A 22,996-nucleotide genomic window follows, 5' to 3' on the forward strand; every position below is an offset into this window, starting at 1 on the left:
AGGCTTTATACAAAGTGGCCCATGCATCTGTGATCCCAAAGGACGATGAGAGGTAAAGCCTAATGATCTGGGTTTGATTCCCCAGTACCACTGTAAAGCCAGATGCACAGAGTGGTGCACTAATCTGGAGTTTGTAGTGACAGGAGGCCCTAGTGTGTCCATTTATTCATTTATTCATTCTCTGTGTGCAAATAACAAAATTTTTTTTTAATTTTTAAAAAGAAAGAGGTTGGACTGGAGAGATGGCTTAGCGGTTAAGCACTTGCCTGTGAAGCCTAAGGACCCCGGTTCAAGGCTCAACTCCCCAGGACCCATGTTAGTCAGATGCATAAGGGGGCGCACACATCTGGAGTTCGTCTGCACTGGCTGGAGGCCCTGGTGCACCCATTCTCTCTCTCTCTACCTGCCTCTTTCTCTGTCACTCTCAAATAAATAAATAAAAATAATAAAAAAATTTAAAAAAAGAAAGAGGTTGAGCATATAGACATCTCAAGCTTGTCCAATGACCTCCACACTCATGTCATATGTACAGGCCCATGAACACATACACACAAGCAAGATAAATGTTTAAAAAAATTAAAAATTAAAAATAAATATTAATATTGGAACCCAAGTTTCAAAAAATGAGAATAAGCCAAACCCAAAAGCACCATACAAAAACAAACAATGAAGATCAGGGCAGAAATTAATAGACTAGAAAGTTAAAATGCCACACAAAAATCAATGAGACAAAGATAATCAAAAAACTCTTAGCTAAATTAATCAAAAGAAAGAGAAGACAGAGATCAATAAAGAAAGAAGAAAATAGAGGTTACTACATATTCCAGTGAAGTCCAGAGAATCATTAGGGAATACTTAAACCTGCATAAAATGCTATGCATGGTAGTGTACCTCTCTAATCCCAACAATAGAGAAAAAGAGTGAATCTCTGGGGGTTGTGGCTAGATCACTGATCTCTGCATTCAGAAACTGTGGAGAGCAACTTAGGAAAACCTCCAACATGAACCTGTGATCTCCACAGTTCATATATACATTCATCCACATATATACACCTACACATATATGAATATATGCACTTGCATACCACATACAAATACCCAGGAAACGGAAAAAAAAAAAAAGAAACCAACTTGGAATATTGAGAAAAATTGGATGAATTCCAAACACAAATGACTGCTCAAAAACTAAGTCATGAAGATATAAATAACAAACAGATCTACAACAAACAGGATTGAAGCAGGTAATAAAGTCTCCCAAAAAGGGAAAGTACAGCACAATGCATATTCACTAATTTATTCTTTCTGACCTTCAAAAAATGAGCTAACACTAATGATTCTCAAACAATTCCATAGAATAGAAGGCAAAACAACACTACAAAACTCACTCTATGAAGCCAGCATTGCCTTGATATCAAAACCAGATAACACAACAAAAAAGAAAGGTACACATTAATTTCCTTGATAAATAAACACACAAAATTTCTCAATATAATACTTGCAAATTGAATTTGATGACATATTTTTAAAAACCATTCAATACAGCCACAATGGTATCATTCCAGGGATGCAAAGATGATTCACCATATACAAATCAATAAATGTAATACTTACACACAAATAGAATTAAGAACAAAACTCATTTCAATATATGTAAAAAAAAAAAAAATGGCCAGCACACTGGGTGTAGTCGCACACGCCTTTAATTCCTGCGCTGGGGAGACAGGCAGAGGGAGGAGGATCGCCATGAGTTTGAGGCTACCCTGAGACTATATAGTGAATTCCAGGTCAGCTAGAGCAAGACCCTACCTTGAAAAAAAAAAAAAAAGGTTAACAAAATTTCATGACCCTTGAGCCGGGCTTGGTGGCACATGCCTTTCATCCCAGCACTCAGGAGGCAGAGGATTGCTGTGTGTGTAGGCCATCCTGAGACTCCATAGTGAATTCCATGTCAGCCTGAGCAGGAGTGAGACCCTACCTCGGAAAAAAAAAAAAAAAAAATTCATGACCCAAAAGGCAACATAGTGCTGAGAAAAAGTGTCAGGGGAGTGTCTAGCACTGAAACATCTCTATCACATCATCCAAAGTTCAGGGTCCATTGTAGAAGAGGTAGTGGAAAGAATGTAAGAACCAAAGGAAGGGTACCACTTCCTTGCAATGCAACTATCCAGAAAGAAATTGGCCTTATTATCCATGACCTCAAAGTGCCTAGCAATACCTTCACAAGACCCTCATCACAGGAGAAAAAGATGATGACATCAAAATAAAAGAGAGACTAATGGAGAGAAGGAGGGGATATGATGGAGACTGGAGTTGTGAAGGGGAAAGTGGGGGAGGGGTAATTATCATAGTTTATTGTCTGTAAGTAAAGTTGTCAATAATTTTTTTTAATCCCTTCAGAGGGCTGGAAAAATGGCTTAGTGGTTAAGGCACTTGCCAACAAAGGCAAAGGACCCAGATTTAATTCCCCAGGACCCACGTTAGTCAGATGCACATGGTGGCACAAGCAACTGGAGTTCGTTTGCTGTGGCTAAAGGTGCTGGTGCATCCATTCCTCTCCATCTGCCTCCTTTCTCCATCTCTCAAATAAATATTTTTTTTAATTCCTGAAAAAACTAGTAGTATAAGGAATATCCCTCAAAGCAATAAAGGTTATATATAAATAATCCTATAGTCAACATAATACTAAATGGGAAAAATTAAAAACATTGTCTCTAAAACTAGAAATGAGGGCTGGAGAGATGCCTAAGTGGTTAAAGTCGCTGGCTTGCAAAACCTCATGGTCCAAGTTAGGTTCCCCAGTACTCACATAAAGACAGTTGCACAAAATGGCACATGTATTTGAAGTTTGTTTGCAGTGGCAGGAAGCCTGGCATGCCATATCTCTCCCTTACTCTCCCTCTCTCTCTGTATCTATCTCACAAATAAATAAATGCTAGAAAGAGAAGTCCATGTTAGTGTGTCTGTACACATGTGTGCATGAGCATAAGGCACTGTTGGCAGGAATATAAACCAGTGCAGCCAGTATGGAAATTATATGGAGGCTCTGTTTATTAAAAAAAAAAAAAAAAAACAGGCATGGTGGTGTACACCTTTAATCCCAGCACTCAGGAGGCAGAGGTAGGAGAATTGCCAAAAGTTCACAGCCACCCTGAGTCTACATTGAGAATTCTAGGTCAGTTTGAGATGGAGTGAAACCCTATCTCAAAAAATCTAAAACAGGTGTAATGGTGCACCCTTTAATCCCAGCACTCGGGAAACAGGAGTAGGAAGATTGCTGTGAGTGAATTCCAGGTCAACCTAGGCTAGAGTAAAACCCTACCTTGAAAACCTAAAAAACTACCATGTGATCCATCTCTATCAATCCTGAGTGCATATCTGAAGGATTCTAAGCACCTCAGGGAGATGCTTATACATCCATGTTTACTGCTTCATTATTCACAATAGCCAAGACAGGGAACTAGCTTTGAGCTCCATCAACAGATGAACAGATTTAAAACATATATATATGGCTAGAGAGATAGCTTAGTGGCTAAGGCATTTTCCTGCAAAACCTAAGGACCCATGTTCAACACTACATATGGCATGTAAGCCAGATGCACAAAGGTGAGGCAAGTGCAAGGTAACACATGCCCACTAGGTGATGCAAACATCTGGAGTTCGATGGCAGTGGCTGAGGACCTATGAGAAAAGATGAGGGAAAAATGAAAAAAATACAATTATGTGTGTGTGTGTGTGTAATTATCATAATGAATTCTTTATTTTATATGAAAACTAAAAAATGAAAAAGTACAAGATAACTAAAGGAAACAATTGACTAAAAGATATTTTTAAGAGTACAGAGGGCTGGAGAGATGGCGTAGCGGTTAAGCGCTTGCCTGTGAAGCCTAAGGACCCCGGTTCGAGGCTCGGTTCCCCAGGTCCCACGTTAGCCAGATGCACAAGGGGGCGCACGCATCTGGAGTTCGTTTGCAGAGGCTGGAAGCCCTGGCGCGCCCATTCTCTCTCTCTCCCTCTATCTGTCTTTCTCTCTGTGTCTGTTGCTCTCAAATAAATAAATAAAATTAAAAAAAAAATAAGAGTACAGGGATGCTTTACCTTCAAGATAAGCAACATTCAAGATGTTTTAAAGGCATTCTACTCATTTTCAGAAGATAACTTCACTTAAATAAAATTACCAGGTAAAATCATGTGAATAAGTAAATAATTTATGTTACATAATTTTAGGAGGTAAATTTTCTTCTCACATAGGAAAATAAATTTCAGCTCAATAAAATATTCACATTCTATCAAATTTTTACAAAGAAAATTATTTCCTAAAATTTAGAAATTGTTTTATACTCACATTTCTGGCTCAACATATAGTTTTCTAGTTGAGTCTGAATCTCTTGAAGATAATCTGAAGAGACCCAGAGAAAAAGGATGGCATGGCTCCTTTTACTGTGATCATCATCCTTACTTTTCCATAACCCAAACCTCTTTAAATGTTTGGTGTCTACTGACAATGAAATTTCATTCAGGGATACTGCAACAAATGAAAAACAATGACTTAAGAAGAAATCTAGAGGCTGGAGAGATGGCTTGGTGGTTAAGGCTCTTACCTGAAAAGCCTAAAGACCCAGGTTTGATATCCCAACACACGTAAGTCAGATGCACAAAGTGGTACGTATGTAGTTTGTTCATAGTGGCTGGAAGCCCTGGCAGGCCCATTCTCTCTCTGTGTGTCTGCCTCTCTCTCAAATAAATAAATAAAAATAAAAGGTAATCTATTCAGGAATCCAGCATCTCTATCATTCCTTGATACACTAGATTTCTCTAAAAGCTTCATGTGAAAAGTTTTTCAGAAATAAATTTCCAGTACTCTTAGCCAAAACACTACAGTGTTATCAGAGTAAAAATATATTGCAAATTAGGAAAGACTAACTAAATGATAATTAGGAAAGTTTAGTCTTTTGCAGTATGTTATTTTAGTTATATCCACAAAAGGAAAATTTGACACTAAAATTTCTCCAGCATACAAATTTCACTGGAACCAGGAGTGGTGGCGCACGCCTTTAATCCCAGCACTCGGGAGGCAGAGTTAGGAGGATTACCATGAGGTCAAGGCCAGCCTGAGATTGCATAGTAAATTCCAGGTCAGCCTGGGCCAGAGCAAGACCTACCTTGAAAAACAATTAAAACAAAACAAAATTTCACTGGAAATATTTCCCAATAGAAATTCTAGTATCATTAACAATCTCTTTCTGTCTCAAATAAATAGTTTTTTAAAAAGAAAATGGATAGGATCTGTCCAAAAAACATGTCAATCACTTCCTTATTGTGAATCTCATAACCTATATCCTCTTCCTTCTTCAATAACAGAGCTGTTTTTATATAAGGAAGCAAGATACCCAGCTTTTAAAACTTATTTTCTATCCTTCTGTGTAAATAGGTATCCTTGTGTTTAAAACATGAGTGCACTCCTGCACTCATTTCTGTACTTAGATTGCTTGTCTGTTTGTAAAGCTTTTAGATACTTTGCCTTAAATGGGCAAGAAAGATAGCATGGACTCTTCAAACTATCTTCCCAGTCCTCTTGCTTTTTGCCTGAAATAGTTAGATGAGATAAAGTATGAGCAGCCACACTCAACATAAGACAATCTTCATGTGTCAAGGATGACAGTACCAAAAAAAAAAATAATAATAATGGGGCCAGAGAGATGGCTTAGTGGTTAAGGCGCTTGCCTGCAAAGCCAAAGAACCCAGGTTCAATTCCCCAGTACCCATGTAAGCCAGATGCAAAAAGGGCACATGCATCTGGAGTTCACCAGCAGTGGCTGGACACCCTAGTATGCCCATTCTCTCCCTCCTTACCCCCTCCCTCTCTCTTTCTCTGTCTCTCTCTCTCTCTCTCTCTCTCTCTCTGTCTCTCTCTCTCTCTCTCTGTCTGTCTCTCCCTTCAAATAAATAAAGAAAAGTAAAATATTTTTCAAATAAAAATAAATAAAACTACTATGGAAAGCAATATGGAGACTCCTAAAAAGGTTAACTATAGAGTTACCAAATGATCCAGTTATTCCCTTACTGGGCATTTACCTTAAAAGCTCCATGCCTCAGTTCAGAGAGATTTGCTCAGCCATGTTTATAGCTGCTTAATTCATAATAGCTAAGAACTGGATTCAACCCAGATGCCCATCACTGGACGAATGGAATTGTACTCAGCAGTTAGAAAAAAAATGACACAATGAAATTTGTAGAAAAATGGTCAAATTTGGAACAGACCATACACAGTGAACTCACCCAATCACAGAAAGATAATCGTCACATGGTCTCACTCATCTGCAGCTCCTAGCCTGGATCAGCCCAAGATGCTGACCTAATAGGTATCTCGAGGACAGGAAAATAGGGAGAGTAGGGCTTATGGGGAAGTTAACAGTACTGGACCCAAATGGAACTGGTACCATAAAATCCTATATCCTGGAAGACAGATTAAAATGTTGGACTCTCATCAGGACCTTAGAGGAAGCACCTGAATCAAATGGCCCTGGAGAGGGTGAGATGAAGCCCAGCCTTAATTTTCTCCTGTTTCTCTCTTATTTTCTTTTTAAATATTTTCTTTTTCTTCTTTCTTTTCCCTTGGCACTGGCCTGTAACTCCCACTATCAGAATGCAGTTAACACTCAACAATAAGCTGTTGATCAGACAGACCTACAAGATTTCCCAAAAGAAGACAGACTTCTGTCAGAGCACTTGATTACCCAACCAGAGGTTAGTGGTAAGACCGTACTGCCAAAGACACCATAAGCTGTCAGCATGGAACATGGAGACCTGGCTAGAATCTGGAAGACAACCAGTCCCCAGACAGTTAGCCCATCTAGTGCTAGAAGGTTCTACATGAGCTAATGGGAGAAAGTGGCCAACTGTCTGAGCAACTCGAGGACTAAGCTACTCAGAAGCAAACAACCTGACATGAGGCTCACCTAAATGCAACAGTGGCACACAGCAAGTGGGTAACCAACTGCTTGTAGATTGGCTAACAGATCCACTTAATGGAAAGGAACCCATAGCTGGAACTGGGAAACAAGTCAGAATCATATCCAGATAATGAGTTCACTCTCTAATATCAAGCTCCCATCAATGTTGGGCTACAAGAAGGCCTACACCCATTAAATTCTCTCTAAACTAACAATGGTTATTCCATTTAACCTGTGCTAACTTCACTCCCTGTTGGAGAATCTGCTTCTCTTTTTCAGAAGGAAGCAGGACCTGAGGAGAGAATCAGTCCACCACTCTTCACCAGGGCCCCAGTTGAAACCACAGAGGAACTGGTGAAATGAGAAAGAGTGCTGCTTTCTCAGTGATCTTAAAATCAGTCCAAGGGTGAAGGACATAGACACAGAAGACACTTAACTCCTACCAAACCAGAGATCCAGAGATAAAGTGGCTCATAAGAGGCCATCACTGAAGTAGACCTAAAGTGAACCCAGCAAGGCTCAGGGAAATTCGCAGAAGGGGGGGCGGAAAGCTTGTTAGAGCCACAAGTTGGGACATTACACACAGAGACTTTGCCTCTTCCCCATAACTGATGACTACCTCCACAATGCATGACCCACAATCCCCATGGGGATAACCAGCATCCCCAACGAGGAGGGTCTCTTTGGAGGGGAGGCAGTGGTGAGGATAAGGATGGTATCAACATGTGCTGTTTACATACTAAGTATGTCCATAACTAATAAAAATATGAAGAAAATAAAAAATACAAATAAATAAATAATCTGGATCACTGATGACCAAGGAAACATATAATCAGTTCAGCCTACTTCTGGATTTCTTCAATTTGAAAAAAAAATAACAGCTTGTTCAGCCAATCATAATTAATGGTAAATATAAATATGAATAATTTAATTAATTGCCTCAGCTACTATGAAAAAGGAAAGATTTATACCCTTAGATTCTCAATTACAAAAAATGTTTTATATGTCTGCCTTTCCCTTTTTTGTCTTTTTTTTTAATTTATTTAAAAATATTATTTATTTATTTGCAAGCATAAAGAGTGATAGAAGAGAGACAGACAGAATGGGCATGCCAGGGTCTCCAACCAGCCTGGGGAAAGGAACTCCAGATGCATATGCCATCTTGTGCTTCTGGCTTTATGTGGGCATTGGAGAATCAAATTCAGGTCATTAGGCTTTGTAGCCAAGCATCTTAACCACTAAATCATCTGTCTTGCACTAGCTCAGGCTGACCTAGAATTCACTCTGTAGTCTCAGGGCCGCCTCAAACTCACTGCAATACCTCTGCCTCCTAAGCACTGGTATTAAAGGTGTGTGCCACCACACCCAGCCTCTAAAAATGATTTTTGACTATAGAAAAATAACACAGCACTTGGGGAAGAAGATTAATATTTTTCTTTCCTATCATAAAATTATAAACCTAACTAACATTGAAAAGAGTATTTCTACATACTTTGTAATTAGAACTATCATTTAAAAACCAGACAGGAGCTGGAGAGATAGCCCAGCAGTTAAGGTGCTTGCCTGTGAAGCATAACAGCCCTGGTTTGATTCCCCAGTACCCATGTAAACAGATTCACAAAGTGGCACATGCATCTGGAGTTTGTCTGCAGTGGCTGGAGGCCCTGGTGCACCAATTCTCTGTATCCCTCCCTCCCTCCCTCCCTCCCTCCCTTTCCTTCTCTCTCTCTCTCTCTCTCTCTCTCCCCCCTTACAAATAAATAATCAAAATATTTTAAAAAATAAAAAAAACTGGGCTGGAGAGATGGCTTAATGGTTAAGCGCTTGCCTGTGAAGCCTAAGGACCCCGGTTCGAGGCTCGATTCCCCAGGACCCACATAAGCCAGATGCACAAGGGGGCGCACATGTCTAGAGTGCATTTGCAGTGGCTGGAGGCCCTGGTGCACCCATTCTCTCTCTCTCTCTGCCTCTTTCTCTCTCTGTCTGTGGCTCTCAAATAAATAAATAACTTTTAAAAAAAAATAGGATTTTAAAATAAGACAATATTTGAAAAAGTATAGGAACTGGATAGATGGCTCAACACTTAAAGGTACTTGCTTGCATAGCCTGACTGCCTGGGTTCGTTTCCCCAGTATCTAAGTAAAGCCAGATGCAAAGTGGTACATGAATTTGATGTTTGTTTGCAGTGTCAGGAGACCCTGGTGCATCCATATCCATTCCCATTCCCATTCCCATTCCCATTCCCATTCCCATTCCCATTCCCATTCTCTCTCTCTCTCTCTCTCTCTCTCTCTCTGTGTGTGTGTGTGTGTGTGTGTGTGTATGTGTGTGTGTCTCAATAAATAAAAATATAAAAATTATAAGCATCAAACAAGTACTCTGAAAGTATTATTCTTGGTATCTGTATCATGTGAACGGAGAAGCATCTCTCTCTTACCCAGATTGTAGGACTAGACTTTCTGATATCACTATCTTAATTTGAATCAAGTATCTTTGTTTCTTCCAAATATCTAATGTTACATTATGTGGTGGTTGGAATAGAATAGATGGCCCCCACTATATTCAGTTGTTTGTTTGTAGTTTGCATCTGCTGGCTACCTGGCTGGAGGCAATGTCACTGGGTGGATCTTAAGGTGTGGTGGTGGGTTTCCAATTTCAATCTAAAGATATGCAAAGTGTGCCTAGCTAGAGTTCCTGAAGTGTGCTATGGCTTTTGACCTTTAGGCTTGTGCTTCTCTCTGTCTGCTTGGGCCTGTGAAGGCAGGCCAGCTTCTTCTGCCATTATGGAACTTCCCCTGGATCTGTAAGCTTCAATAAATCCCTTCCTCCATAACTGTGCCTGGTCTGAAAGTTCATCTCAGTGAACCTGAAGCTGTCTGCTACACATTATTTCTTAATAATGCATTAATTTATGTTTTCTAATAATGACTTTTAATGTGTACTTAACTTCGTGTCTTGCATGTTATCAGTATTTAGTGGAAGGTAACCTAATCATTAGATTCATTATCTTTGATTCTGAGCATGTGATAGCTGGGGAAAAGGCACTTTGATTACATCTTCAGTATTAGAACAGAGCTTCTTTTTCTCTAGTTTATATCTAAACTGCTATTTGTGTGTACATTTTTCTCCCTTGTTCTTTTCACAACTTATTCTCTATTGTAGATTATTATTTTGTCACTAATCATTCTAAAAATTTTTTTACTTGGGGAAGGAATGATAAAGCAACCAGTGTCTTGTAGGTTACAGGTACATTTTACAATGTATTTTTTTGCTTTATTCAGGTAAGAAATGGCATTAAAAAAAAAAAAAAAAAAAAAAACCTCTCTTAGAAATCTAAGCTTCTCTTGGGCTAGAGAGATGGCATAGTGGTTAATTTTGCCTGAAAAGCCAAAGGATCCCAATTCAGTTCTCCAGGACCCACATAAGCCAGATGTACAAGGGGGCACATGCATCTGGAGTTTGTTTGCAGAGGCTGGAGGTCCTGGCACATCTATATTCTCCCTCCCTCCGTCTCTCTCTCTCTCTCTCCCCCCACCCCTTTCTCTTAAATAAATAAATAATTTGCTTTAAAAAAATCTAAGCTTCTCTGCAAAAACATATTACAGGTTTTGTTTCTTTCCTTTTACTTTCATTCATTTTCATATATACCAAGAACAGTCTTATTGGCAAAATTTTATTTCTGTTAATCCTAAGAAATCACCGTGAATACATTAATATCACTTGATTTATGGTCATTAAAGGAAATATTTGGGCTGAAGAAATGGCTAAATGATTAAGGCATTTGCCTGCCAACCCAAAGGACCCAGGTTTGATTACCCAGGACCTACCTACGTAAGCCAGGTGCAGAAGGGGCACATATGTCTAGAGTTCATTTGCAGTGGCTGGACGCCCTGGTGTGCCCATTCTCTCGCTCTGTTTGCCTCTCTTCTATCTATGTCTGCTTATAAATAAATAAATAAATGAAAGAAACATTTAACTCTTGGAATTGTTCAAAATGCTAAGGTAAAGTACATTGTCAAACTGCATTCTTTTACTTATATCTGTACTAGGAAAAATTATGGAAAAGTTGTTGGCAGAGTTTGGGAATTTTTGCTAGCCAATTATCTTAAACTCAAAATTACAGTAAGAAAAAAATGTCATAAGAGGATGATGGCTTACCTTGAAATGGGATTTTAATATATTTTGTTGTGAACTAAAGAAAAAAATAAAACAAAAAATGAGTTACTATCCAAAATGTGGTATTCAATTTGTTTCATTTTCATAAAATTGGCACTAAAAGTACTCAAAAAATAAACCAAGGAAATATATCAAAATAAAGACCTAGTTTCCAGGATACATAAAAATCTTGTACAAGAAACCTAATTCTCAAAATGCTAATTTACAAAAACTCTTACGGCTTTACTTACTTCAGTTTTTCAAAAATGTATTCTGAAAATTTAACAAATAAGACAATGTACAGAAGAAACTACATAGACCACCAACGGAACTACCTCTGAAGCTGATGATTATTCTCCTGGAGATGAGCATACACCAAACAAACTCACAGGAGACAACTCATCAAACCTAAAGGCCAATGTACCGTATTGTTTACAAGATATTAAGTGTCAAAAGACCTACCTTGTATCCTCACCTGCTATAAACATTTTATCTCTGTAGAATAACTACTAATTGTATCCAAAAGATTGTTTTTACTAAATGAAAGCAGAACAATGGAGTGTGGTCACTTATGCTTTTTAACCCCAGTACCATGGGAAGCAGAGACCTGAGACCTCATGGGCCACGGGTGGGGAGACAACATGGCAAACTCCCAGACTAATAAGAGACTCCTGCTCAGATAAGAACAAGTGGAAGAGCACAGGACTGGGGAGAACACAAACATTCTGTTCCAGCCACCATAACAGGGTGCTACAAGAGCACATACATGTGCATATGTCACATACAAATGCATGCGCACACACAAGCACACACACACAGTAATAAGGAGATGATCGACAGAATGGGTATAAAATTCAAATAATCCAACTTCAAAACAATGGCATAGGTCAAAACAACTAACCCTGAAAACCAGAACACAGCACTCTAGCATGCATCTCTCTTTGTTGTACTATATGAACTCACTACAAACTGAGTTTATTGCTCTTTCCATTTCTTCTACCAGAAGAATCTTATTTTCTCTGGGTATCTTTTATGTATACCTGCTCATCTCAAACATTATAATCACTAACTCTCATGACAAAATTATATCTAAAGTCTGTGCTTTGAATTTTATTTTCCATTATTGACAAATAAGTGCGCCTACTATTTTTGGTTAAGGTTCTTTAGTGAAGTTGTTGACTATGTATTTCATGGGTATAGTTTGTGGACAAAAGAATGGCTTTTATATATGAGTTCCAGATAAGTAGTACATAGTGGTCTGTGAAAATATAGGTTGAACTTGACTCCATTTTGTTTCACAATATAAAATCATTACTATGATATGTTCCTCTTTATTTTGGTTAATTGACACAGGGCCTTATGTTAGCCGGCTGGTCCCAAACTCACTGTTACATCTCACTTTTAATAACACTGTCAATCAAAAAAAGATCATGACATCAAAATAAAAGACAGACTGATTGAAAGGGGGAGGGGATATGATGGAGAGTGGAGTTTCAAAGGGGAAAGTGGGGGGAGGGAGGGAATTACCATGATATATTGTTTATAATTAGGGAAGTTGTCAATAAAAATTATTAAAAAAGAAATGCAAGGATGAATTCCAAGAAGCATTAAGACAATCAGAAAATGACATGAAAAGAGAACTCAACAGAGGGATGGAAACTATACATTAAAAAGCAGTAGAAAATACAAACCAAATTGAATAAGCCCAAAACTCTATAGATGCTCTCAAGAATTGAGTCAGCCTGACTCAGAAGGTATCATGGTGATGGAAAGAAATGACCACAGTGCTCAGTACTGAAATATCTCTATCACACATTCCAAGGTTCAGGGTCTAATGCAGAAGAGGTGGCAGAAAGAATTTAAGAGCCAAAGGAAGGGTAGGACTCCTTACAATATACTCCCTCCAGACACAAAATGGCCTGGATATCTATGGTCTCACAATGCCTGACACTACCTGCACAAGACCATCACAAGAGGAGGAAAAGATCATGACATCAAAATTAAAAGAGAGACTGATTGAGACAGGGAGGGGGTATGATGGAGAGTGGGGTTTCAAAGGGGAAAGTGGGGGCAAGGAGGGTATTACCATGGTGTACTTTTTATAATCATGGAAGTTGTTAATAAAAATTTGGAAAAAAAAAAAAGAATAGAGTCAGCCATGGGGAGTAGAAAAACTCAGAACTGATAGACAAAACAGAAGAAACAGGTCATAAGACCGAAAGTTTCAATAAGTTTAAAAAATTTTGGGAACACAACATGAGGGAACTATGGGATACCCTTAAATGTCCCAACATTTGGATCATGGGAATACCAGAATAGGAAGAAATTCAGACCAAAGGCATGGAGAACTTAGTCAACAAAATTATCAAAGAAAACTTTCCCACTCTCTCAAAAGAAAGTCCCATCAATGGGCTGGAGAGATAGCTTTGCGGTTAAGCGCTTGCCTGTGAAGCCTAAGGACCCTGGTTCGAGGCTTGGTTCCCCAGGACCCATGTTAGCCAGATGCACAAGGGGGAGCATGTGTCTGGAGTTTGTTTGCAGTAGCTGGAAGCCCTGGCGCGCCCGTTCTCAATCTCTCTGTCTCTGTCTCTTTCTCTGTCACTCTCAAATAAATAAATAAAAAATGAACAAAAATTTTAAAAAAAGCCAAAAAGTCCCATCAATTTACAAGAAGCTAACAGGACTCCAAACAGACTGGTCCAAAGGAGAAACTCTCGAGAAACAACACATTTCATATAAAGGTAACCCCATAAGAATTACCTCATTGTTCTCAGTGAAAACCCTGAAGGTCAGAAGGGCTGGGAATGGAACACTGCAAAGCCTAAGAATCTATGGCTTCCAACCCAAACTACTCTACCCAGCAAAAGTATCTTTCATGGCCACGGTCGCGGGCGAGCGCGCTGGGGAGCGTCCTGCACCTCTCCGCTGGCGGTGTGTCCCGGCCGCCCCCTCCGGGGCCGGGCCATGGGCGGGCACTCGGTGTCGCAGGTTAAAAGAGAGACGGGCGGTGGGCCGAGTTGCCTTTGCGGGTGCCGCGGTGTCCCTTGAGCCTGGCCGCCGACTGGGAGGACGCCGGGCCACCGGGCAGCGCTGAGAAGTTTGGAAAAGCCTCTTATCCCAGAAGTCACAAAGAGCTGCCCCAAAATGGAAATGTGGTCAAGCTAGCTCAAGGAGGCAGAAAGTGAGAAGATAGTCACAGTCTGTATCGAGGAACAAGGAGCTGCTTGGCATATCTACAAATCTGAAAGACTTACTCAGGGAACTAAAGCCATCTATCTCCAGAAATGTCTTCAGAAAATAAAGACCAAAAGTATCTTTCATAATAAATGGTGAAAGAAAAACTTTCCACAATAAAACCCAGCTTTACAACTATATGAACACAAAATCAAACCTGCAGAGTACTTCAGGGAATTCTCCACACAGAAGAATCAAATAACCAACCTCAAGTGCCTACAAGAAGCAGATAACAATAATCAAACTCACAGAAGGCACAAAAAACTACAAAGTCCAAGGAAACACCAAACCACGTAAATCACCAAAATATGGCAGGGATTAAATCAAACCTCACAGTGTTACACTAAATATTTATGACCTTACTTGGGAGGCAGAGGTAGGAGGATCACCATGAGTTTGAGGCCACCCTGAGACTACATAATGAATTCCAGGTCAGCCTGTGCTAGACTGAAACCCTACCTCGAACCCCCTCCCAAAAAAAAAAATAATAATAATAATGGCCTTCATTCACTGATCAAGAGAAATAAGATAACAGGGTGGATCAGAAAATTAGGCCCCTTCATCTGCTATCTTCAAGAAACCTACCTTACACTAAAGACAGACACCTTCTCAGGCTGAAAGGGTGGAAAATGATATTCCAAGCAAATGGAAATAAGAAATAGGCAGGCGTAGCTATACTAATACCAGATAAAGTAGACTTCAAACAAAAAGTAATCAAAAAAGACAAACAAGGGACTGAAGAGATGACTTAGCGGTTAAAGCATTTCCCTGCCAAGCCAAATGACCCAAGTTTGATTCCCCAGAACCCACATAAGCCAGATGCACAAGGGGCACATGTATCTGGAATTCATTTGCAGTGGATGGAGGCCCTGGTGTGCACATTCTCTCAGTGTCTCTCTCTCTTCTCTCTTCTATTCTCTCCTCACCCCTCTCCTTGCAAATAAAATATTTTTAAACAAGAGAAAAACAAGGCAACTTCTTACTTATCAAGGGAACAATCCAACAAGAGGATATCAAAATCATCAATTTTTATGTGCCAAACACAGGTACACCACAATTCATAAAACAAAACCTATGTGACAACAAAAGAGAAATAACCACCAACATTATTATAATTGGGGACTTTAATACTCCACTATCAGCAATAAACAGACCATCCAAACAGAAAACTGACAGGGGGCTGGATGGGATGGCTTAGTGATTAAACTGTATGCCTGCTAAGCCAAAGGACCCAGATTCAATTCCCCAGGACCCACTTTAGCCAGATGCACATGCACAAGGGGGCGCACGCATCTGGAGTTTGTGTGCAGTGGCTGGAGGCCCTAGTGCAACCATTCTTTATTTATTTCTTTCCCTCTCTCCCTCTAATAAATAAAAATAAAATATTTTTTAAAAAGAAAAGAAAATTAACAGGGAAGTAATAGAGCTCAACAAAACCATAGGTCAGTTAGACCTGATGGACATCTATAGAACATTCCTTCCATCCAAAATCCATAGATTACACATTCTTCTCAGCAGTCCATGGAACCTTTTCTAAAATAGATCATATACTGTGTCATAAAGACTGCCTCCATATATTTAGGAAGGTCAACATAATTTCCTGTATTATATCAGATCACAATGCTGTATTGCTAGAAATTACCAACAAAAGATGTGCCAGGAAAGCTGGGCGTGGTGGTGCATGCCTTTAATCCCAGCATTCAAGAGCCAGAGGCATGAGGATCGCTGTGAGTCCAAGGCCACCCTGAGAATACAGAGTGAGTTCTAGGTAACCCTAGACTAGAGTGAAACTCTACCTCAAAAAACCAAAATAAAATAAAATAAAAAAAAAAAAAGATGCAGCAGGAATCCCACCAGCTCCTGGAGACAGAACAACACACTTTCAAACAACAAATGGGAGTGAATGTAATACAAAATGAAAAATTTCTAGAATTGAATGACAATGAGAACACAGTGAAATAAAACATATGGGACACAATGATTGCTGTCCTCGGGGGAAAATTCACAGCACTAAATGCCTTCATAACAAAGACAGAGAGATCCCAAATCAATAACCTAACCATCCACCTAAAAACACTAGAAAAAAAACAAGAAGAATCCAACTCAAAAAGCTCCAGATGGGAAGAAATAATTAAGACCAGAGCAGAAATTAATGAATTGGAAAATAAGAAAACAAGAAAGTTAATGAAACAAAGAGCTAGTTCTTTGAAAAAATAAACAATATTGACAAACCCCTGGCTAATTTGATCAAGTGAAAAAAAGAGACACTTCAAATTAACAAAATTAGAAATGAAAAAGAAGAGACCACAACAAATAAGTGAAATTGGGAGAATCATCAGGACTTATTTCAAAAACCTCTACTCCACAAAACTGGATAATATGGAGGAAATGGATGAACTCCTGGACACATATCACCTAACAAAGCTAAACTCAAAGCAGATTAATCTCCTAAGCAAACCTATCATACCCATCAAGATTAAAAAGCTAATGAAAAACCTCCCCAAAAAGAAAAGCCCAGGACCAGATGGCTTGTCAGCCAAATTCTATCAAACCTTCATGGAAGAAATGAAACCAAATTTTTCTCAAACTGTGCCACACAATCAGAAAACAGGAAAGCTGTCCAACTCCTTCTATAAAGCTAGTATCACCCAAATAGCAAAGCCAGGCAGCAATGCCACAAGGAAAGCAAACTACAGGCCTATTCCCCTGATGAACTGAGATGCAAAGATCCTGAACAAAATCTTTGCAAACTGAATTCAACAACACATCAAAAGCATTATCCCCCTTGATCAAGTAGGCTTCATCCCAGGAACACAGGGGTGGTTCAACATATGGAAATCTGTAAATACAATACGCCACATAAATAAGCTTAAACAAAAAAAAAATATGATCATATCAATAGATGGAGAAAAGGCCTTTGACAAAATAAAACATCACTTCATGATCAAAACATTGGAGAGAATAGGCATGGGTGGTTTATATCTCAACAAAATCAGTAGCCTTTCTATACGCAAAAGACAAAGATACAGAGAAAGAAATAAGCAACACTGTCCCATTCTCAATAGCAACAAAATAAATAAATAAAATACCTTGGAATAACATTAACCAAGTATGTTAAAGAACTATACAATGAAAACATAAAAACACTCAAGAAAGAAATTGAGGAGGGCTTGAGAAAATGGAAAGACCTCCCATGTCCCTGGACAGGCAGAACTAACATTGTGAAAATGGCAATCTTACCAAAGACAATATACACATTTAATGAAATACCAAGAAAAATCCCAACAATTTCCTTCACAGAGATAGAAAAAATGATCTCAAAATTCATATAGAATGGCAGAAGGCCTTGGATATCCAAGCATATCCTAAGCAAAAGAAACACATCTGGAGACATCACCATACCTGATCTAAAACTGTATTACAAAGCCATAGTAATAGAACAACATGATACTGGCAAAAAAAAAAACAGGACCAATGGAACAGAATCAAGGACCCAGACTTTGGGTCAAGTAACTACAGCTACTTGACATTTGATAAAGGTCCTAACAATGTAGGCTGGAAAAAAGACAGCATCTTTAACAAATGGTGCTGGACATACTGGATAACCATTTGCAGGAAAATGAAACTCTATCCACACATCTTACCATGCAAAAAAATCAAGTCTAGAGTTTAAGGCATTTGCCTACAAAGCCAAAGGATCTCAGTTCAACTCTCCAGGACCCATGTAAATCAGATGCAAAAGGGGGCGCATGCTTCTGGAGTTCATTTGCAGTGGCTGGAGGCCTGGCGTGCCCATTCTCATTATCTCTCTCTCTCCTCTTCCCCCCCCTTCTCTCCCTCCCTCCCTCCCTCCATATTTTTCTCTCTCAAATAAATAAATAAAGTATTTTTAAAAAATCAAGTCCAAATGGATCAAAGACCTCAATATAAGACTGGAAACTCTGCTACTACTGAAAGAAAAAAACAGAAGGAATTTTCCATGATATAGGAATGGGAAAAGACTTCCTGAACAAAACCCCACACTAGCTCAGGAACTTAATCACTTAACCATTGGGATCTCATGAAGCTGAAAAGTTTCTTAACAAACATACAATAAACAGAGCCAATAGATTACCCACACAATGGGAGAAAATTTTTGCCAGCTATACAACTGACAGAGGCCTAATTTCTAGAATTTACAAAGAACTCAAAAACCTAAACAATAAAAAGTCAAGCAATCCACTCACAAAATGGGGTAGAGAGCTGTACAGGGAATTCTCAGAGGAAGAAATACAAACAGCAAACACACACTCAAGGAAATGTTCATCATCCCTAATCATCAGGAAAATGCAAATTAAAACAACTATGAGATTCCACCTTACCCCAGTAAGGATAGCAAACATTAAAAAATCAAATGAAAACAAATGCTGGCAAGGATATGGAGAAATAGGAACCTGCATTCACTTTTGGTAGGAATTTAAGAAGGTACAACCACTATGGAAAGTAATATGGAGACTCCTAAAAAAGTTGACTACAAAGTTACCAGCATATCCAGTTATTCCCTTACTGGAGATTTACTCCAAAAGCTCCATGCCTCAGTTCAGAGAGATTTGCTCAACCATGCTTATAGCTGCTCAATTCATAAAAGGTAAGAGCTAGAATCAAACCAGAAGTCCAAGATTAGATTAATGGATAACTAAGATGTATATCTACATGATGGAATTCTACACAGCAGTAAGAAAAAAAATGACACAATGAAATTTGAAGAAAAATGGCTGAAGTTGAAAAAGATCATTCTCAGCGAACTCACCCAATCATAGGAAGATAATCATCACATGATCTCACTCATCTGTGATTCCTAGCCTGGATCTGCCCAAGATGCTGACATACCTAATAAGCACCTTGCAGACCAGACAATAGGGAATATGGGGCAAAAGGGGAGGGTAAGGATGTGGGGGACACAAAAGTGGACCCAAATGGCAAAGGTACCATAAAATTCTGTATCCTACAAAACAGACTAAATGGCTGAACCTTCATTAGGTCCTTACAGGAACCACCTGAACCACAGGGCCCTGGAGAAGGTATGATGAAGACTAACCTTAATCTACTATTTCCCTCCCTCCCTCCCTCCCTCCCTTCCTCCCCCCCCCCTCCTCTTCTCCCTAGTAAATAATTTTTTTAAAAGAAATGGTACTAAAAGCTGTAACACAGAATCATGTCATCACATATAAAAGTAGGCCCATCAGAATCACAATTTTTCAATGGACACTTTAAAAGCCAGAAGGGCCTGTAATGATCTATTTCAAGTACTAAAAGGACTACAAATGCTAACATAAACTATTATTCTCAGCAAAAAATACCTCTCATGATAGGAAAAAGAAAATCTTTTCATGATAAAAGCAGGCTAAAGGAATTTATGAGCACTAAGCCTGTCCTACAAAAGATACTGGAAAGCCAGGCATGGTGGCGCACGCCTTTAATCCCAGCACTCAGAGGCAGAGGTAGGAGGATTGCCATGAGTTCAAGGCCACCCTGAGATGACAGAGTTAGTTCCAGGTCAGTCTGGACCAGAGTGAGACCCTACCTCGAAAAAAAAAAAAAAAAGATAGAAAAAGATACTGGAGTGAACATTTTGCACTGAAGAGAAGAATAAACATATTCAAGAGAGTACAGGAGGAAAAACATAACTAAAGCTACAACAACTTTTAAGCAAATGATGATTAAGTAAATACCAAACTCTACAAAATCACCAACATGTTAGAGATTAACTCCATTTTTCAATAATAATTCTGAGTATTAATGGTCTCAATTCCCCAATCAAAAGACACAAGTAGGCTGGATTAAAAAACAAGAACTATCCTTTTGTTGTCTTCAATAAGCTCACCTAGTGAGACAGAAAGATAGACAACACTCTAGGGCAAAACAATGGGAAAAGATATTTGAAGCAAATGGAACTAAGAAACAAGTAGGCATAGATACTCTAATATCTGATAAAGTACATAGCAAGGCAAAATTAATCAGAAGAAACAAAGAAGGGTACTTCATACTGAACAAGAGAACAATGCACCAAGACAACATTACAATTCTGAACATATATATGTACCAAACACAGGTGTACCTAATAAAAGCTACTGGATATAGTTAGAGAAAAGTCCTAACAGTTAACAGTGGATAACTTCAATACCCAAGCATCACCAACATACAGGTCATCTAGACAAAAAATTAATAAACAAAGAAACAATGAAGTTAAACAGTATCATATACCAACTGGACCTAACAGTCATTTACAGAACACTCTATCCAAGTACTATAAAATACACATGCTCCTCAGCAACCCATATAACTTCGTCTAAAATATATCACATAATAGGTCACAAATCAAGTCTCAACAAATTTAAGAAAACTGCTCATAAAGATAGACACCACATGTTCTCTAATATGAGGATCGTAGCTTTGAATTTTATAAGATCTGATAGTTGAGGGCAGAATACAGGGTGCTGAAAGGTCCAAATGGGTTCAGAGGAAGCACAGAGAGGAAAATATGGGTAGAGGAAGGGTTCCACAAGATGACTGATATTATGAACAAGCCATACGGAAAACTTTTTGCCAGCTAATTAAAATATATAACTTAGGTTGTCAATAAAAAGTTTTAAAAATAAAATATATAACTGAAAGAGAGAAAGGGAGGGAGAAAACACTACTGGGATGGAAGATGCTATTCCAAAAACACACAGGTTATTACAGGAAAATCCCAGTGCCAGGGGTGGGGTACACCCCAAAATGAGTTGTTGGTCAGGGAGGCTCTCAAACAATACAGGGCATTGCCAATGGTCTCTTGGTCCCCACCAAACTTAGCTACTGCTGAAGATACTGCATGCTGCAGCTGCAAGACCCTGAGAATAAAACTGGAACTGACCACCAAGCTGCCTCCCTGCTGGCACTGCTATAGTGCTGGGAAAAGAAGCGTCAAGAAGTCTTAACCCGTCACATGTGGGTCCTAGCTACAGATGTTTAGACCTGTGTGTGAGTCAGAGCAGCAGAAAAGGGCTCTGAGGGAGGAAGGAGAGGGAAGGGCTTAAGGGTATGGTACTATATATATGTAAGTAGACTGACAGATGACTGGGGGTGAAATGGCTTAAGTGAGGCCAAGGGAAGAGACTGAGTAAAAGAAGAGTCGGGGAGGGTTAATCAAAATTCAAGATGTTGTGAATAAGCCATATGAAAACCTACTTTTTTAGATAATGGCATACCCAGAAGCCACAGATTGTTACTAGAAAAATTTCAGTGCCAGAGATGGGACACTGATACTGATTCCACTGAGTTGTTCGCTAGGGAGGTCCCTGATGCCCTCAAAACGTTACAGGCTATTGCCAAGGCTCTTGGTTTCCCACCAGAAATAGATGGTAAAACCCTATTGTGGAAGTCTCCACATGCCTGGGCTGCAAGGTCACTAAGAAATCAAGCTGTGGCTGAGCTGAAAACCTCCTCCCTGTAGATTTTGTGAGGCTGATACAAAACTAGAAAAGGCTGCACTGTATGCAGCCCTATGGGAGACAGAACTCATCAGCAGTGAAAACAGTGGACACTAAGCCTCAAGTTTGGCCAGCAAGGCCAAATGACTGAATGGGTGCAATAGTGGCAGGTCTGTTATATGGAGGAAACCAACTGCTCTCTAATTGGACTAGAGGCCTGCTCTATGGGAGGGATACATGTCTGGTACTGAAAAGCTAATCAAAAACCTATGGTGGGCTGGAGAGATGGCTTAGCAGTTAAGTGCTTGACTGTGAAGCCTAAGGACCCTGGTTCGAGGCTCGATTCCCCAGGACCCACGTTAGCCAGATGCACAAGGGGGTGCATACATCTGGAGTTCATTCTGGCTGGAGGCCCTGGCATGCCCATTGTCTCCCTCTCTGCCTCTTTCTCTCTCTGTCTGCTTTCTCTGTCTGTCACTTTCAAATAAATAATAAATAAACAAAAAAAATTTTAAAAAAACCTATGATAGAGGAAGTCATGAGTCTTAGCAGTATAATGCCTGCTCTTATCAGGCTAAATGCATATATTATGCTTACCAAACTACCCTGTAAGCACTTTCCTTAATGTTCATGCCCATATATTAACACTACTCTCTCTTTTTGTTACAGAATCTTTTCAGATGGCAGTGACCATTGGGATGACCCAAAAGGCACTAGAGTGCTGAGAAGAAGTGACGGATGGGTGTCCAGCACTGAAACATCTCTGTCACACCCTCAGGCTCAGGGTCCATTGCGGAAGAGGTGGCAGAAAGAATATAACAGACAAAGGAAGTGCACCACTCCTTACAATGCAACTGCCCAGACAGAAATTGGCCTCGATATCCATGACCTTGCAATGCCCAGCAATACTTCCACAAGACCCTCATAATAGGAGGAAAAGGCGATAACATCAAAATAAAAGAGAGACTGAGAAAGGGAGGGGATGTGATTAAGAGTGGATTTGTGAAGGGGAAAGTGGGGGAGGGAAGGAATTATCATGTTTATAGTCTGTAAGTATGGAAGTTGTCAATTCAAAAATAAAAGTCTTAACCAGAAGTGAATCCTGTATGCTACATAACCATCCAACCAGGTAAGAGGTGCCCACAAATGCAAGAGTGGCACACAAGTTATGGTTATAGGGGTAACCAACTACCCTCTGATTTCACCT

The 22,996-nt window shown here is 39.4% G+C and overlaps 1 protein-coding gene across 2 annotated transcripts in view; it reads right to left on the reverse strand.

Moving 5' to 3' along the window:
• Window positions 1-22,996, reverse strand: part of Senp7 (SUMO specific peptidase 7) — a 179,383-nt gene that overhangs the window by 32,382 nt on the left and 124,005 nt on the right. For both annotated transcript variants that reach the window (XM_045147156.1, XM_045147155.1), the window contains 2 exons: window positions 11,108-11,141; window positions 4,342-4,521 (listed from right to left, as the gene is read on the reverse strand). In XM_045147156.1, the coding sequence (XP_045003091.1) occupies window positions 4,342-4,521; window positions 11,108-11,141 (214 nt within the window). The remainder of the gene's footprint in view (window positions 1-4,341; window positions 4,522-11,107; window positions 11,142-22,996) is intronic.

This window comes from Jaculus jaculus, chromosome 4 (genome assembly GCF_020740685.1).
Source record: "Jaculus jaculus isolate mJacJac1 chromosome 4, mJacJac1.mat.Y.cur, whole genome shotgun sequence".
Lineage (NCBI taxonomy): Eukaryota > Metazoa > Chordata > Mammalia > Rodentia > Dipodidae > Jaculus > Jaculus jaculus.